Genomic DNA, 18,070 nt, shown 5'->3' on the forward strand with positions numbered 1-18,070 from the left:
CGTTGCAATGTATGGACACAGCGAATCAAAACTTGACACCTCAAATTTTTACACTACTAGGGATGATTCTATATCACTTTTTAAAATGTGGACTTATAATAGAGGATGTAACTTTTTTCTTAGGTTAAAAAAATCCTTGAAATTGAAGTCAAACATCAAAATGCTGATGTTTTACTAGCATTTCCTTTGTGGCAGGAACTGTGATAAGCTGATCTTAGAAATTTTCAAGACTAGAACAAAACATTAGCATGAAATGCATTGGTTTTGAATAAACTGCAGAATTGACCTTCAGATCTATAAAAACATATGATTTAGAACAAGAATCACCTTTCTTTTTCTCTCTCTCTTTCTTCCTTCCTTCTTTCCTTTCTTTCTTTCTTTCTTTCTTTCTTTCTTTCTTTCTTTCTTTGCTTTTTGGGTCATACCTTGCAATGCTCAGAGCTTACTCTGGCTCTGCACTCAGGAATTACTCCTGGTGGTGCTCGAAGGAATCATATGGAATGCCAGGGATAGAACTCAGGTCAGCCAAGTGCAAGGCAAATGACCTACTTGCTGTACTATCACTCTGGCCCCAAAAACTACCTTTCTAAATGAAGAATTCACCAGTTTACCAATCCCATCTTCCTTATTTTTCTGAATTAAAGAAAATAATTGTTAGAATCCCTTAATTTCTCACTAGAAATGAGATTTAAACACTTATGATAAAGATTTGGAAGATGGTAACTACCATAGGCCAGTCTAAAATGATAGTAATCACTATTGGTCAAGAACCTGGCTCTAGAGAGACAGGACAATGGGCAGGGCACTTGCCTCGCACACGGCCAAGCCAGGTTTGAAACCAGCATCCCATGTGGTCCCCTGCCAGGGGTGATTCCTGAGAACAGAGCCAGGAGTAAGCCCTGAGTACTACTGGGGATGGCCCCAAACAAATAAAAAACAAACAAAAGGATTTATCAAGAAGGTAGCATATATACTTAATTATCACCACAATCCCTTGAAGTTAAGTGATGAGAAAACTGAGGCTCAGTTTCTTGATCAATGTTGTATGACAGAAAATAGTAGGACTAGATTTCAAACTCTGGAGAAGTCACTAGAAAAAAAGTCACTACGATCATTGGGGACATTTTCCAGTCCCCCTGCTCATACTCAAGCATGGGGGTGCATGTGAGCATGCAGGGGCCCTGAGTGGATCAACAATATGGGATCACAGAGCACACAGAATTTTTTTAAAAACTAAAAACCTTTTATTTGGAGTTTTTTAGGAATGGGAAGGGGAGAGAGAGAGAGAGAGAGAGAGAGAGAGAGAGAGAGAGAGAGAGAGAGAGAATGACCAATATTAGCAAAAGTTACCCTGTTAGGCACCATGCTTAATATTTATTAACTAATTTGATAGTTGAATTCATAATTAATGCTGGAATGATTATCTAGTAAGGAATTTAATATCTTTTACGTTTGGTTAGTTACAACTTAAAAAAATCTCCTAGTAAAGTTCTCTTTGTATAGTTCCCACATGTTTCCTAAGTTTATTTCTGAGTATTTACTTATGTATTTTGGGGTTTGGGTCATACTTGGCTGTGCTCAGGGCTTATTCCTGGCTCTGTGATCAGGGGTCACTCCCGGTAATGAATCAGCGTCAGCTACATGCAAAGCAAGTGCCTTGACGCTGGTGCCATCTGTCCAGCTGATTTCTGGTATTTAAATTTGCCTATTGGTTACTGTTAATATGTCAGTATCTTGATTTCTCCAATTGCTAACACCGAAATTCTTATTTTAGAACATGTTTCATTTTCTCCAAAATAACTCTTCTTCCTTTGAAAGCCAACCTCATCTTCTTCTCTCTCTCTTTTTTTTTCTTTTTTGGGTCACACCCGGTGATGCACAGGGGTTCCTCCTGGCCCTGCACTCAGGAATTACTCCTGGTGGTGCTTGGGGGACCATATGGGATGCTGGGAATCGAACCCGGGTCTGCTGCGTGCAAGGCAAATACCCTATCCGCTGTGCTGTCGCTCCAGCCCCCAACCTCATCTTCTTTACCCCTTTCTTCCTAACCTCTGCTTCTTTCTTGCTGCTGCTGTCTCTTCTTTACACACACACACACACACACACGCACACACACCCCTACCTCTGCACTCATTCATCAATCCTGAACACAGTCTGAGGTACTTTGTCTGAGTGTAAAAGATCTCAACATGTCAGGACCATCTTAGATCCCAAACTCCCAGACAGCTGCTCCAACAAAATATTTTGGTGCAGGTCTGAGTTTTCCTGTTGACTTGGAGATGCTTCCTTGTTTAGATTCTTGTTTGTTCCTGAGTTTCTGGCTGGAAGTCTGTGCTGGGAATTTTCAGGCTGAACATGTGGTCACGTGGTACATTTCCTTGCTCTGGCATCCACTCAGCCAGGCTTCTCAATCTCCTTCTGGGGCTTTGGAGCTCTTTCTCTCCATAAATACCTTCAAGGACAAGGAAGGACTGTCCTTTTGTCTATCATTAAAACTAAAGAGATTATAAAGGGTTTCTGCCAGGCTTGATTGAGAGTAGGGTTTCATGCTCATTATATGGACGGAAGTTGTCTAGGAGAAGAGAAAGCACCAGGCTGTGCCTTCTCCAAAGGCAAGGCAGAGCTTTGGGATATTCCCAGGGGCTGAGGAAACTCCCTGGGAGAAGGACTGTCCTGTTTGATTGTGTCCATTTGTCCCTTTCCGAGCTTCCTGTCTCATGGGTAAATGGGGAAAGCTGTTTTCTTGTATAGATTGCTGGGAATTCTTTTTGGGGGGGAGTCATTCCTGATGACGATCAGGGGTTACTCTTAGCTCTGCACTCAGGAATTACTCCTGGTGGTGCATGGGGGACCATACGGGATGCCAAGGATTGAACCCGGGTCTGCCATGCGCAAGGCAAACGCCCTCTGCTGGACTGTCACTCCAGCCCCAGGTGAAGCCCTTGGTGGCTCCAAGCAGTGTTGAGCCTGAGCAATACCTCACCCCTGAGGGCCGGTCAGTCAAGTGTCGTCGCAGGGGGGACTTCATGGGACACGGGAGACCTGCTTGGAAGGAAAACCCCTGACCCGCCCCGTCCCTTGCAATAGAAAAAGAAAAAAATCTATAATGGAAGAAATGGGAGGGGTGGGTCTTTAGGGTAAGAATTTTAGGGATGGACTCGTTCTGGGTGAATTCATAGTAAATTTTTTTTCCTTCTTTTTGGGTCCCACCCAGCGATGCTCAGGGGTTCCTCCTGGCTCTGCACTCAGGAATTACTCCTGGCGATGCTTGGGGGACCATATGGGGCCCTGCGGATTGAACCCAGGCCGGCCGCGTGCAAGGCAAATAAATGCCCTACCCATTGTGCTATTGCTCCGGCCATGATAGTAAATTCTTTGCTGCATTTTGGCCACGTAACAATTTTCCATGTGGCAATTTTGCTGTAAAAAAAAGAAGATGAAACTATATAAATATAAGAGGCAATCATTTAGAATTCACGATGTAATGTTGGACATAACTCTTTATGACAGAAAAAAATATCTGCTGTTTAAGTCTCTTCAGCTATCCCTGGAATTAAAATGAGCAGATGAGGGACGCTAGTGCATTTTCCTGCCACTCTATATTGCCCGTAACTGTTAACACACATCTGGCCTATGTTGAAATGCTCCATTAGACTTGCAGTCCTGAACATTTCACCAAAGCATTGAAGCCAGAGTCTGTTCCAAGTACTGGAAATTCTATCTACAGCATATTCTCAATGATCAAATGGTATAGATTCCCACTATCTTTTTTTTTTCTTTTTGGGTCACACTCAGCAATGCTCAGGGGTTCCTCTTGGATCTGCACCCAAAAATTATTCCTGGTGGTGCTCGGGGGACCATATGGGATGATGGGAATCGATCCTGGGTCAGCTGCGTGCAAGTCAAACACCCTCCCTGCTGTGCTATCGCTCTGACCCCTGCTTCCCACTCTGTTTAAGAAATGTTTGCTTATCAGGGACCACAAAGCTGTTTCTTCTGGGGAGATGGGAGGCGCTTGGGGCTTCCTTTGCCTCCCACTTCTATAGTTTGAATCACTGGGTAAGGTCAGAGAATCAGCTGTGTACCTAAATCAGCTAATGGACTGAAGACTGATAATTCATGTACAATTACTATTTTAAATTACCAGCCACCTCTTTTAGAGTTCTCATAGCTTGGGAGTATTATGATTTTGATAGGTAGAAAGATGTCTTTTTCACTGAAGGTTATTTCCTTTATTTTTAAAACTCAAATTAAAAAATTAAAATTGAATTACAGAGGATACAAAGTTACAAAGTTGTTCATGATTGAGCCTCAGTCATACAATGTTCCAGCACCTGTCCCTTCACCAGTGTGCATTGTATATTCCCCATCACTAATGTCCCCAGTTTCCTTCCAGCACCTTCCAGCACCTTCTCTCTCTCTCTCTCTCTCTCTCTACTATAGTTTAAAATACAGATACTGAAAGGTCATCTCATGTATCTCCTTTACCTACTTTCACCACTCAGTTCTTGTCCAGAGTGATCATTTCTATTATCATCATACTGGTCCCTTCTCTGTCCTAACTGCCCTTTGTCCCCTAATAGGTTATTTTCTAGATGAGTAAGCATCTTTTGAAACTAACCGTCAATGAGTTACTCGGTCTTTCATGGAAAACCTGTCACACAGTCTGGCTGATAGAAAGACTTACAGCAAAGAACTTAGAGGAATGTAGTAGATGTGGACGGAACAGTCTGAAAGAAGGTCAAAGTGGCTCAATCATGTATTAAAGCATGAAAAGGTTAGTCTTTCAGTATTTCCCAAAGCCTGTTTTTATGGCATAGAGTGCTAAGAATTCAAAGATCAAAAGGGAATGCCCTGCCACAGAGGTGAGGCGGGGTGTGGGGAGGGCTCTGGGATCACTGGTGGTGGAGAATGGGCACTGGCGGAGGGATGGGTACTCGATCATTGTATAACTGAAACCCAAGCACGAAAGTTTGTAAGTCTACAACTGTACCTCATGGCGTTTCACTAATAAAAAAAAAAAGAATTCAAAGATCATGGCCACTTAATAAATGCCCATGTTAGATAATATTATCCCATTGATGAGCCATGAGACATCACAGTTGGCTGAAGGTTTTAAGAAACACTCTAGGGAAAGAAGCAGTTCAGTCCTGCTTACCCTAGCATGTGACTTCTAAACTTCATCCCCCCCTCCTACTCTTTGCCCCCTTTGGGGCAAAAGTTATTCATATCGAGCAGAATCAGCTGTCTGAGAAATACGGTTTTGGAAAGTCTGGTTTACTGTGTTTTCTTTCCTTCAATAAAGTTTATGAAATGCAACAAAATTCTCATACGTGGTCACACCGATCTACTGCTTCAAAGCATGATCTTTTTTTTTAAAAAAAAACCTTTTTATTGAATTACTGTGAGAAAGACCCTCACAAAGCCGTTCGTGATCAGATTTCAGTCATACAGTATTCCAACACCCATCCCTCCACCAGTGTACATTTTTCAGCACCAGTGTCCCCAGGTTCCCTCCCATCCCCCCTCACCCCACACCCCCTGCCTGCCTCTATGGCAGGCGCTTTTCTTCTCTCTCTCTCTCTCTCTCTCTCTCTCTCTCTCTCTCTCTCTCTCTCTCCTTTTGGGCACTGTGTTTTGCAATATTGAGCATCATCCTTTCTTCCTGAGGTTTTACTTAAGACCTGATGGCCGAGGAGACTGGGTGAGCTGGGAAGAACGTCCTGTTTAGGTGTCACTTGCATTCCCCCCATGGGCATTGGTAGTGACTTTCTTTGGGATCACAGATCTTGTCTTCTGGAGCTGGAGAGGCCAGGGTTGAGGTTTCCTGTGCTTGCTCACCCCAAGGGGATAGATTTTTGTAAATGGCTTCCGACCAGTTCACCCTTATCATTTGCATTTCCTGTGGATCAGTGAGCCTGTGCCTTAGTTTGGAGGGCTTCTCCCCCCCTTTTATCTTTTTTTTTGGGGGGGGGCACACTGGATGGTGCTTAGGGCTTACTCCAGGCTCTGTGCTCAGGGATCACTCCTGGTGGAGTGCCAGAGATCAAACCTGGTTGGCTACGTGCAATTCAAGTGCCCTACCCACTGAACTATCACTCTGGCATTCAGATGGTTTCTTTTTGCCTCTGTTCTGTGCTGGTTCCCTTTCTCTGGCCTCTCTTGCTTAATTTACTCCTGTTTTTAGGAGCATATCCTGGTAGGGAACTAATTACTATTATTATTATTTAAAACGATTTTTGAATGTCTAAAAATATCTATTTTTCTCTCTCTCTGGAAAGCTCTTTGGGATTGTTTCTGACTTGAGGTTGGTCCTAATCTTCCTTCAGGATTTTGCAACCCTCGTTTCACTGTTGCTGAGCTCCCAACATCACTGATGAGGCTCTGGAACTGTGAATCTCAGGGATGAGTCTTCTCTCTGAGAGCTTGTAGGGTTATAGTAAAATTTATCCTCCAACCTATGAAATTTCACAGCAATACATGCTTTGGTATATAGAATACATATTTTTATATATGCCATCCTATTTTGTTTGTACTACTATTGGCAGACCCTTTTCATCTGGAAACTCATGCATACAATTTTGGTGATTTTTTTTCTCATTTATTTACTCATTTCCTCTTCCCATTTTTTCTTCTCCCCCCCAGAACTTTCTGATTAAATAGTAAAGTTCTGGTTATGTTTCTCAAATTGTATTATATTTTATTGACTATTTTCATCATTTTTCAGTAGTATTTTTTCTCCTCCTTATTCCAATGAGATAGAAACAATGACTTTTTGCCATTTAATTTTCGTAACAGCACACAAAGATAGTACTATCACAACTGAAAAATCAAGCAGCAGAAAAATTGAGGAAATTACATGAAATCACGAAAGTTGAAAATGGTTGAAAGGATTTGAATCTCAATGGCTGATATCTAGACAGGCTCTGTAGGCGTGAGAGACATTTTGATGGAAGAAGGTGTATCAATCACCCAATAACTATTCATTGACTATTTTGTATCCATATTTAGAATAAAAATGTTGATTCAGTTATACAAATGATGGTTTTATGACATTATTAAGAATGGAGGCTGGTGGAGGGATGGGTATTTGATCATTGTATAATTGAAACCCAAGCACAAAAATTTATAAGTCTACAACTGTACCTCATGGTGTCTCACTAATAAAAATTTTTAATAAATAAATAAATAAAAACAAAACAAAAAAAGAATGGAAGCTGAATCCCCCAAGACAAAAACATTCATACAAAAGGACACATATGGACCATTATTCATTGTAGCACTTAGCTTCATAGCAAGGATATGGAAGTGTCTAACCAACCAGCTAGGATATGGAAGCAACTAGGGTCCAACAACAGGTGAGTGAATTATATAATAATATAAGGTTATATATATATATATGTATATGATGGAATACTTTGAAGCTACAAGGAACGATGAAATCATGCAATTCTCTGCAATTTTTATGGACCTGGGAGAGATCATGGTAAGTGAAATAGTGAGTCAGAAGGACAAATACAGCATGATCTCACCTCTCTGTGGTATATAGAAAAACAGGACAAGGGAATGCAGGGTATCAAGTGGGGATACCAAGATGGTCCCGGACCTTATATTGTAGAACTGAGAAGAACAGGGAAGGAAAAAAATAGATGGGGGAGTAAGAAGAGGTAGATGGGAGGTAACAGGTGCAGAAGTCAAGGGCTCCTAGACCATCAGTGTTGTAGAGGTATATGTATAAGTCTAAACCACAGAGCCAAGAACACTGCAAGCAGAAGACCCAAACTTCAATAACTCAACTCAACAATGTGCCTGTGCTGTCCACAGACTTGGACCAGCCTCACCCACGAGGGGACCTGAAGAAAACAACAGGTATATGGGACCCATGACTGAGATCTCCAAGCTCAATTTTCTCAATCTTTCTGAGGCTTAGAGAAGGACTGGCCTCCTCCCCTCAGCTCCCTAGTTTTCCAGTAGTTTGGCAGTCACACCCACAAAATGCTCCAGGCACCATGTAATCTCATCAGCGGCCAAAATCCAGAGATTCAGAAATAAAGCTCTCATAAGAGAGTAAGACAGGCCTTACCTATGAGTGAATCTGCTCTATAATTGTATTCTAAATTTCAGAACTCCTAGAGTGTGTGGCCACAAATGCGGCCACACAACCATTCATACTCTAGCCCACTGATGTACCAAAAGTAGTACATTTTTTGGGGGGGTTTAACACACATGTTTGTAATCTTGTAATACAAGGGCTCAAATGGCTTCAGGATGAAATACAACAATCTTCACACACTTTGCTCTTATGGTGGTGGGAAGGTACATGGTAGTAGGATTGGCATTTGAATATCAAATGCAATGAATTATTGTGAACAACTTTATAAAACTAAAAGAAATTAAAAAAAATGTGCTTGCGGAGGAGGCAGGCTGGGGCTTGGGTCTGAGCCTGAGAACACTGGTGGAGAGAAGGTCCCTCTGGTGGTGGGACTAGCATGGAGCCTCCTCATGAACTGAACTATCTCCTGAGCCAGGGAGCAAGTGCCAGCTACAAAACCAGCATCAGGGGCCAAGGTTTCAGAGTGTAGCTCTTCAAAAACATTTTTTTTGTTTGGTTTTTCGGGCCACACCCAATAATGCTCAGGGCATACTCCTGGCTCTGCACTCAGAAATTACTCCTAGTGGTGCTTGGGGGACTTATGGGATGCTAGGAATCGAATCCAGGTTGGCTGCTTGCAAGGCAAACACCCTACCTGCTGTACTATTGCTCTAGCACCCAGAGTGTAGCCCTCAGTTGCTGCCAATTCTGGTTAGATCCTGGGCACCACATATGGTTCCCAAAGACTTCTAGGAGTGATCTCTGAGCCCAGAGCCAGGAGTAAGCCCTGAGCACCAATGGGTGTGGCTCAAAAGCCAAACAACAACAGTAAAAGCACCCCCCCACCCCACCAAACAAACCTAATAGTCAGTGAACTCAACCTAAGTGTGCCTGGAACCTTTCTTCTTTTGGATGCAGGAAGTGAGATGCTTTGCCAATCTTATTACTACTTGATAGTGTTAAAGGCACATATCAAGGCCTGGGATAGAACCCGCAACATGATGTGGGTTCAGCACTGTTGATAATATTGTTAATAATACTATTGGTTGAAGGAACAAATATTCTTTCTCAAGACCAAAGGTCATAAGGAAATGATGGGGCTCCTTTCCAAAAAAATAATCAGAAATGACCAGGGATAGGTGGAAATCCATGATTCATTTTCTATGCTGCGTTGGGAATTGGGGTGAGGTGTCATTTCCAAGTTTTAAGTTTCAAGTTCATCATTAGTACTGATCATGTACTAATCATGACCTGGGCCAGGGGGAAATTCTCCAGATAAGGGTCTGTGAAACTGAATCTAGGTTAAATGCACTTTTGCAGACGGACTTTTGATAGCTGGAGAAGTGAAAACTTCTAAACCCCCTGCTCCTGATAACACTGATGAGTCAACTCTTTTCAGGAACAGGGGACTTGGAAGTTGTAGTGATGCTCATATGTGGGTACTAGCCCCAGGGTTCTTCCGGCTTGGAATGAGGTTGGTGGAAAGATCCAGCAAAGCTTTTCTCAGAAGACTATTTCCACAAATGTCCATGTTTTCTGAAGTAGTTTTATCATTCGTCAGTGCCTACTCCAACTTTGCAATTTCATAGGGTTCTAAGGCTTAGTTTAATAAATAAATACATTAGTTGTTGGCTCTTTTTCATAGTCTGGGAATGAGTTATTTTGAGTGCTTTCAATATTTTCCGAATGTCCACATTTATGCCAACTTCCACTTTTCTTATAGCGTTTCTCTGTCAGGCTCATCCTGATATTTGAGGTAGGTCAGGCCTTCATAGGAGAGCCACTGGTAATCTTAGCTGTTTCTAACAATTGCTTATAGTGGCCCCAAGTTACAGAGATACCATAAATGCTCCCCAACACTTCAAATGTCTCTATTTGAGCATCATTTCTGGGCATCATTCCATGCCCAGAAATGATGTGCTGAACGAATCACAAATGACTGAAATTTGAAAGGAGCTAAGATGGAAATCATGAGACACCCAAGCAGACTTGGTCAGTCTTTTTCTCTTTTTCTCCCTCCCTCCTTTCCTTCCTCCCTCCCTCCCTCCCTCCCTCCCTCCCTCCCTTCCTTCCTTCCTTCCTTCCTTCCTTCCTTCCTTCCTTCCCTTATTCCTTCTTCTTCCTTCCTCCCTTCCTTCTCTCTTCCCTCCCTTTCTTCCTTCCTTCCTCCTTCCCTTCTTCCCTTCCTTCTCTTCTCCCTCCCTCCCTCCCTCCCTCCCTCCCTCCCTCCCTCCCTTCCTTCCTTCCTTCCTTCCTTCCTTCCTTCCTTCCTTCCTTCCTCCTTCCTTCCCTCCCCCCTTCATAGGAGAGCCACTGGTACTCTTAGCTGTTTGTGAAACTGAATCTAGGTTAAATGCACGTTTGCATTTAACCTTCCTTCCTTCCTTCCTTCCTTCCTTCCTTCCTTCCTTCCTCCCTCCCTCCCTCCATTCCTTCCTATTTTCCTTTCTCCTTTGCTTCCCGCAGTTGAAGGTGCTCAGGGCTTACTTACACCTAGCTCTGTGCTTCGGGATCACATCTGGCACAGCTCGGGGAACTATATATGGTGCAGGTGACTGAACTCGGGTCAGTTGTGTGCAAGGCAAGTGCCTTCACCTCTGGTCATATCTCTGACCATGTTCTTTGGAGTTTGAAGTTTTCATGCAGGAAAGATCCGCACCATTTCAATGGGAGACACGTCCAGTACTTTATTATTATATTTTTTCTTTTTGGGTCACACCTGGCAATGCGTAGGGGTTACTCCTGGCGATGCTTGGGGAACCATATGGGATGCTGAGAATCGGACCAGGTCAGCTGCGTGCAAGGCAAACGCCCTACCCGCTGTGCTATTGCTCTAGCCTCTCTTCCAGTACTTTAGAGGGAGTGCCATGGGCAGGGCTGGGAGGTTCTTTTTAGAATCTGGAATTTCACTTTGTCGATATTGTTTATTTTTGTGTGGCATAGGATGTTTCCCAGCTCAGCCTCTATCAACTCATCGAATAATTGCTGCGTGGGTTGAGCACAGGGCTGGGGCTTGGCATGATTCGCTGTTTCTGTCTCACTACAACTTTGCCCAACATTTCAGTTTCCCATTTCATAGGTGGAGAAACTTTGTAAAAGGCTTTTAAAGATATGCAACTTGGGGTGAGACAATTAGCACAGGGATTTCAGCACTTGCCTTGTAGGTTGCTCACCCCAGTTTGATCCCTACGTGACGCCCTGAGCATTACAACTCCTGAGCACAGAGCTGAGAGCAACCTCTGAGCACTGATGGGTGTGACCCAACCCTCTCTCTCCCCAGATAATGTAGGAAACCTAAGCCCAGTAAGGGGGAATAGAATGGTCTCTTGCTACAAAACTATCAGAAAAACGCTTGGGTGGGTGAAGATGAGGAAGAGGAGGTAAGATATTGGTCTCCAATCTAAACAGATTGACTTTTTTTGTTGTTGGGGCGGGGACTCCCAGATGGCACCAGAAGACGCAGGGGCTCCACTGGCAATTCTAAGCCAACTGGGACCCAGGACTAGGAGGCTGCTCAGGTTCTACGATGCTGCAGCTCCCTGGGAATCTCAGGAGGTGCTGGGGACCAGGGCTATGCCTCAGGTGATACAGGGTTGGAAGCCTTCTCTCTCTTCTTTTTCTTTTTTTTAAAATTTAATCACCATGAGATATACAGTTACAAAGTTGTTTATGATTGAGCTTCAATCATATAATGTCCAACAGCCATCCCTTCACCAGTGCACATTTCCTACCACCAATGTCTCCAGTTTCTCTTCAGCCTGCCCCCCCATCCCACCCTCGCAGCCTGTCTCTATGCAGGCAATTTTCTTCTCCCTTCTTCTCTCCCTCCCTCTCTCATTTTCTTCTTAGACTCTGTGGTCTGCAGTACTGTTACTGAAAGGGTCTCATGCAGGTCCCTTTACCTCCTTTCAGAACTCAGTTTTTGTTCAGTGTTTTTTTCCAATATCATTGTCATACAGTAGTAGTTTGGGTGGGGAAGCTTCTTATTTTGGGGGGCCCACACCCAGTGATGTTCAAGGGTAACTTCTGGCTCTGAACTTAGGAATTACTCCTGGCAGTGCTTGGGGGACAATATGGAATGCTGGGGATTTCATCCATATTGGCTGAGTGCCAGGCAAGCACCTTACCCATTGTAAGGCTCTGGCCCTGCGGGGGTCTTCTTGGGTTGCACCAGACAGTGTAGGGTCTACTCGAGGATCATTTGGTGCTGGGAATAGAACCTCGGTCTGCCACATGCCTAGTCTATGTCCTCGCTCCAAGCCCACTAACAGGCATGAATCTGACCTTCCAGCCTACTCTAAGTGGCATCGCTAGTGTCATACCAGCTTCCACGTTAGCTCATCTCGGACCCATGGGAGTTTCTTTGCAGGCAGGTTTCTCAGCAGCTCTTGGAAGGGGTGAATTATCACAGGATGGCGAGCGGGGCCCAGAGCCAGCCAGATACCCTGGTGCTGCCAGGAGAGTGTGGCAGCTACATCCTTTCCAGCCTCATTGCGAAAAAGCAAAGACTGGGCATCTCCGGAGAGGAAGGGAGGGAGGGTGGAAGCTGTCCCATTGGTACTAAGGAACTCGATGCTCAGCTTCCGGGGAACTGCAATGGGCACAGCACAGCAGCAGTAACGCCAACACCGTGATCACTCACTCACATGGGCCTCGGTCAACTCTGAGCAGCTGCCTCTGCCAGATTCTCTTTTGGGAGACACCCCACCCCCTCCCCCAACCATCCCTGCTGCAAAAAAGTACATCAGTAAGTGAAAGAACGGTAAGATGAAAGAAGTACTGTGGGGAAAAAGCAACAGGGAAAGGGGAACCGAGCCTTGCGTGGGGTGACTGTGTGGAACTGGGGGTCTAACCTGGCACCCCACAATTGCTCGATTGGGTATGCGACTTTAAATAAAGAGTAGAGATGACCTCAGGCTTTGGGAATAATTAATAATAATAATAATAGACCTTGAGAATAGTAATAACAAACCTTGGGAATACTACTACTACTACTACTAATAAATAAAAATAATACATCTTGCTGATCAGGAGGCCAAGCGTTTTGCAATTATTATCCCAACACAACCCCTCTAAGGAATGTGGTGGTTAAGATTATTCCCATCACTGAGGTTGAGACAGGCAGTGATTTCCAGAGATCAGACTGCCGGTACATGGCGAAACCAGGACTCCAACCCAGGTAAGCGAAAGGCCAATGGTGAGCCAGAAAACTTCAAACTGGAAAACCTCAAGCTCGGGGAAAGGAGACGCCATGCTATGCGCTCATGGGTAAGATCTCTGCAGGTAACACGCAGGTGGATTTGGTGCCATCCAAGGGCAGCTGTGAGCCAGCAGGTTGGGGGGCGTACTAGGATGCCACGACAATGAATCCAGACGGGGGCCGGTGCTGGGGAGTCGCATCACGAAGCTGCGAAGCTGCGAGGAGGAGGAGGCGTTTGGAGAAGGGCGCTCACTGCAGGGGTGGTCCGGCTGGTGCGGGGCAGAGCCCGCCTCCACCTCCCCTTCCCGCCAGCTGTGCCAGTCAATCAGGAAGGACCTTTTGGCGCTTCTCGCCCTCCTGGTGGGATTCACCACTGGAGTTTCTAGCAGGTCGGCCTGGGAGGCGAACTCCTCCCAGAGGGACAGACTGGCAGCCTCAGGCAGCCTCTCCTGGAGAGGGGCGCAGAGTTCCCAGACCCCTGTGCCAAGTGCGCCCGCGCGCCCCGGAGCTCCAGGCGCGGGGAGCCCGGGGGTACATTCCCCAGAGCTCCCCAGGCGCGGGACAGAAGGAGCGGGAGCGGCCGGGATGTGTGTGTGTGTGTGTGTGTGTGTGTGTGTGTGTGTGTGTGTGTGTGTGTGGTGTGCTCCAAGAGAAGCAGGGAGTGCGTCTGAGCACTGCAAACCCTGGAGAAACTGCGGGCGCGCGGCTCACCTTGCACGGGGTGCGTCCCAGAAAGACCCCGGGTGAGAAGGACGCCGGGGGTGGGCTGGGGGTAGCTACAAAGAGGGGTCCAGCAAGAGGGTGCAGCGGGGAAAGCCAGGGACGGGCAGCTGGGGTGCGAAGAAGCGAGAGAAGAAACGTTACCCGGGCGGAGTGCGTGCCCAAGCGCGAGCCCCGAGGGTCCAGGCCTGGGCACCTGACTTCGGGGGCGCTAGAGAAACGGGCTGAGAAGGCCCGGACGGGGCCTCGGAACGTCGGAGGAGGCAGGGGAGAAGCAGCCCCGGGACTCCCCGGGGTTTGGGGAGCGCGCGCCCCGCGGGCTGGAGGGCTGGCGGGGAGGGGCGGCTGAAGCCGAGCGCCGCCGGGGCGCGGAGCAGGCGCGAGGCTTGGGGGGTCCCGGTCCCGAGAGGGGCGCACGCTGCGGGTGGCCGGCGGGGGCTGTCCCCTCTCCGAGCCGAGGCCACTCACCATGATGGAGAAGACGAAGGCCACGATGTTGACGGGGTACGAGGGGCAGAAGCAGGAGAGGATGGAGAGCCACAGGTAGTTCTGGGGCCTGGGCAGGTCCTCCTCGGCCTGGCCATCGTCGATGTTGGCCTCGAGGCTGCTGTCCAAAGCGCTCTTGCAGTCGGGGCCGGGGGCGTACTGAGACATGGGCGAGGCTGGCGGCGCAGGGGCGCGGCGGGCGAGCGCGGTCGGCGCCTGCGGAACTCTGGCGGCCCGCGGGAGGCGAGCCTGGGAAAAGCCGGCGGCGCGGGGCTCCAGGGAGACGTGACCTCACCCCTTCCGCGTCCTCCGCGGGCCGGGCGAGCTCCGGATCCCCGCCAGGAGCCGGGCACTGGAGGGAGGGAGGGAGGGAGGGGAGGAGAGAGGGCGCCAGCCCGCCTGGGAAGGAGGGAGAGGGGCTCTCAGGACAGAGAGAGTGACACCCACGCAGAGGGCAAATCGAAGCCCAAGGCCCTTTAAGTCGCAAATGGGGCCCCTGGCTGAAGACAATCTTCTTCTCCTCCTCCTCCTCCTCCTCCTCCTCCTCCTCCTCCTCCTCCTCCTCCTCCTCCTCCTCCTCCTCCTCCTCCTCCTCCTCCTCCTCCTCCTCCTCCTCCTCCTCCTCCTCCTCCTCCTCCTCCTTCTTCTTCTTCTTCTTCTTCTTCTTTTCCACTAAATTTGAATTTGCGGATCTAGGTGGCATTCAGGGCCTGGGAACTCTCTCCCAGTGTTTTGGGGAGGTTGGTGAAGAGTGTGAAGGCCCACTACATATTGGAGATCAGACTCTGGGCTTCCTGCATGTAGAGCACGCGTCTCGCCCGGAAGCTGCATTTCTGTACACCCAGAAGGTGCCTTACCCCATCCTCTGACCTCAGGTTTACTAGCTGTTGAACAAATTGCTCCTCCAGCCACAGTCCCTGGTACTCAGACCTCGAACACTGGGCAACCCCCTTCCCTCTTTATCCCCCACAGGTGGGCTGGTAGGACAGTGTTCAGCCTGGGGACAAACCTTTCACAAAGGAGTATATGCAGGAAGATCCTGGGGTCCACACAGGAGCAACCCAGAGCCCCCCACTGTTTCCTAGGCATGGGAGCAGAAACTTTGCCTTGCCACATTTCCACCTACAGGGCTGGGAGACAGATGGAGGTAGATAGGGTGGGTTGGGAGACAGATAGAGGTAGATAGGGTGGCATAGACAATCCAGAGAGATGCAGGTAGATAGAGTGGCATAGACAATCCAGAGAGATGCAGGTAGATAGAGTGGCATAGACAATCCAGATGGACACTTGGGACAGAGACCAACAAGCTCTTGATCAGTATCCAAGCAATCCGCACAAAACCCTACAGACTTGAACTGTGGGACCCCCAACCCAGACAGGGGAGGGAAATTGTCACACCTGACCAGAGGGCGCCCTTCACTCTGCTGATCATCTGAGTTCCTGCCTCATAGAAACTTAGTGAAGACTGGATTGCCTAAAAAGCCTGCAGACTCTGAGCACACACGCATGGCAGCTGTTTCCCCCCATGCAGCCTTGAGACTGCATCTCAGACTTATTAGTCTTCACCCCAAATCCAGAATCCTCAGCAGTCTGAGCCCCAGAGAAATGCAAATCATTTTAGTAAGCATCATCTCTAAAACAGTTACTCATTTTATTAAGAACGGTCTCCAAAACAGTTGGTCGCATCATCACATCGCCAAGAATGAATCATCGACTCAGTTTTCTCGAACATGAGATGGGGATGTTCTCAGGAGGCCACTTGAAGTACGCGAAATCGCAGCTAGAGGGAAACTTCTTGCTCACCTTTGTGTCAGCAAAGTGCCTGATATCACAGGACTTAGTGTAACTTGCTGGACGGGTACAAAAGGATTGATCAGCACCTTTTCCACCAGGCCTTCACTTACCCTAAGGTCAGTAGATCAAGTAGGAATAAACCAAGGAATCAGATTCATCGTGATTAGATTCATCTTCTGAGCTCACAATTAAGCCTTTACAATGGCTCTTTTCCCCTGCCTTAAATGTGGTTCCCTCACCCCCATCCCCCACCCATCCTAATGACTTGGCTTCTCCTAATTCCCAACTGTCAACTCAAATGTCACTTCTGCACAGAGTTCTTCTCTTTAGATTTATCTAGTGTAGGTCCCCATAACTATTATATATTCTACCAGTTTTTTTGAGGGGTGCAGCAGTAAGAGTAAATATGTTTACTTTTCCATGGTCTGTTTTTTCTCTAGACTGTAAGCTCTATAACTTGTTCAGAGTTGTATCTCTAATATTTAGGAATATAAGCAACATTTCTTAAATGAAGGGATAAGAATTTCTTGGAAACATTAAAAAAATAGTTCCATATCTTGACCAAGACCTATTTTAATGGAAATTGCCCAGAGGAAGCCCACAAAAATATGTTTTTGTTTGTTTGTTTGTTTTTGGTCCAGTGCTCAGGACTTCTGGTTCTACGCTCAAGATTTGGGGGGCGCTGTATGGGGTGCTGGAGATTGAACCTGTGTCAGCCATGTGTAAGACAAGCTCCCTACTTACTGTACTATCTCTCTGGCCTCAGAAATATTTTTAAAAAATATTTAAAAAGATTTGCTCGAGCGGGCCCAGTAACGTCTCCATTGGAGACTTTGTTGTTACTGTGTCTGGCATATCCTGAGAATCTATCTCTGTCTCTCTCTGTCTCTCTCTGTCTCTCTCTCTCTGTGTCTCTTTCTTTCTTTCTCTCTCTCTCTCTCTCTCTCTCTCTCTCTCTCTCTCTCTCTGTTGCTGGAGATTGAATGCAGGAAAATGTTTGGGAGGAGGATATGGAATTTGGACCACACCCAGTAATACTCAGGCTATTCTTGGTCCTGTTTGGGAGTCGCTTTTATTGGTGTTCAGGGGACAATGTGGTGCTGGGAATTAAACTAGTGTTAGCTGCATGCAAGGCAAGCATCTCATAAACTCTGTCCGAACCACCCCCTGTATTATCTCCCTGGCTAGAAATAGGTATTTTTAATGCCTGATAAACCTATATTAAAAAATACTTTTCAGCGACTTTGATGCAATTGAACATTTCCTCAAATGCCAAGAGTATCTCTAGTTTTTATTTAGAACATAGTTTTCGATCACTGGCAATTGTTCCAGACTCCTCAAGAACTCTCTGTCAAAGACGAAAGTGTTTTCCCCAAGAAAGAAGCAGCTTCCCCAGGGTTTCTCCTTGGGTTCTCATTTGCCCTGCCTGGTCACCAACTCACTCTGTCCTCACAACCCTCCCCTCTCTCATTGTCTAATTCTCCACTGGAAAGGAAGTTTATAAAGACACATATATTTTTTCTCTGGTTCACTATGGGATCCCAGTATCCAGAATAGTTCTAACTCTTAGTCAACTCTCAATAGATATTTGTTCAATCAATAAACTGTGAGTTTAACTTTATCCTGCGTTTAAGTTTCTGAGTTGGGAGCTCAGGAAGATTATTTTTCTCTTCCCTTTAACCATTAATCCCTATTGGTTTCATCTCCAATGTGACTCATCACTCCTTACCTCATTCTCACGACCAGTGCTCTCATCACATCTCTCTTTTTTTGTTTTG

At 46.5% G+C, this 18,070-nt stretch overlaps 1 protein-coding gene across 1 annotated transcript in view; it reads right to left on the reverse strand.

The window, feature by feature from the left end:
- TMEM233 (transmembrane protein 233) overlaps nucleotides 1-14,780 on the reverse strand; it is a 30,589-nt gene extending 15,809 nt beyond the window's left edge. The window contains exon 1 of the mRNA XM_056131038.1: nucleotides 14,481-14,780. Coding sequence (XP_055987013.1) covers nucleotides 14,481-14,666 — 186 coding nt within the window. The 5' untranslated portion in view covers nucleotides 14,667-14,780. The remainder of the gene's footprint in view (nucleotides 1-14,480) is intronic.
- Nucleotides 14,781-18,070: the final 3,290 nt, after the last annotated feature.

Source organism: Sorex fumeus, unplaced genomic scaffold (genome assembly GCF_029834395.1).
Source record: "Sorex fumeus unplaced genomic scaffold, SorFum_2.1 ptg000083l, whole genome shotgun sequence".
Classification (NCBI taxonomy): domain Eukaryota; kingdom Metazoa; phylum Chordata; class Mammalia; order Eulipotyphla; family Soricidae; genus Sorex; species Sorex fumeus.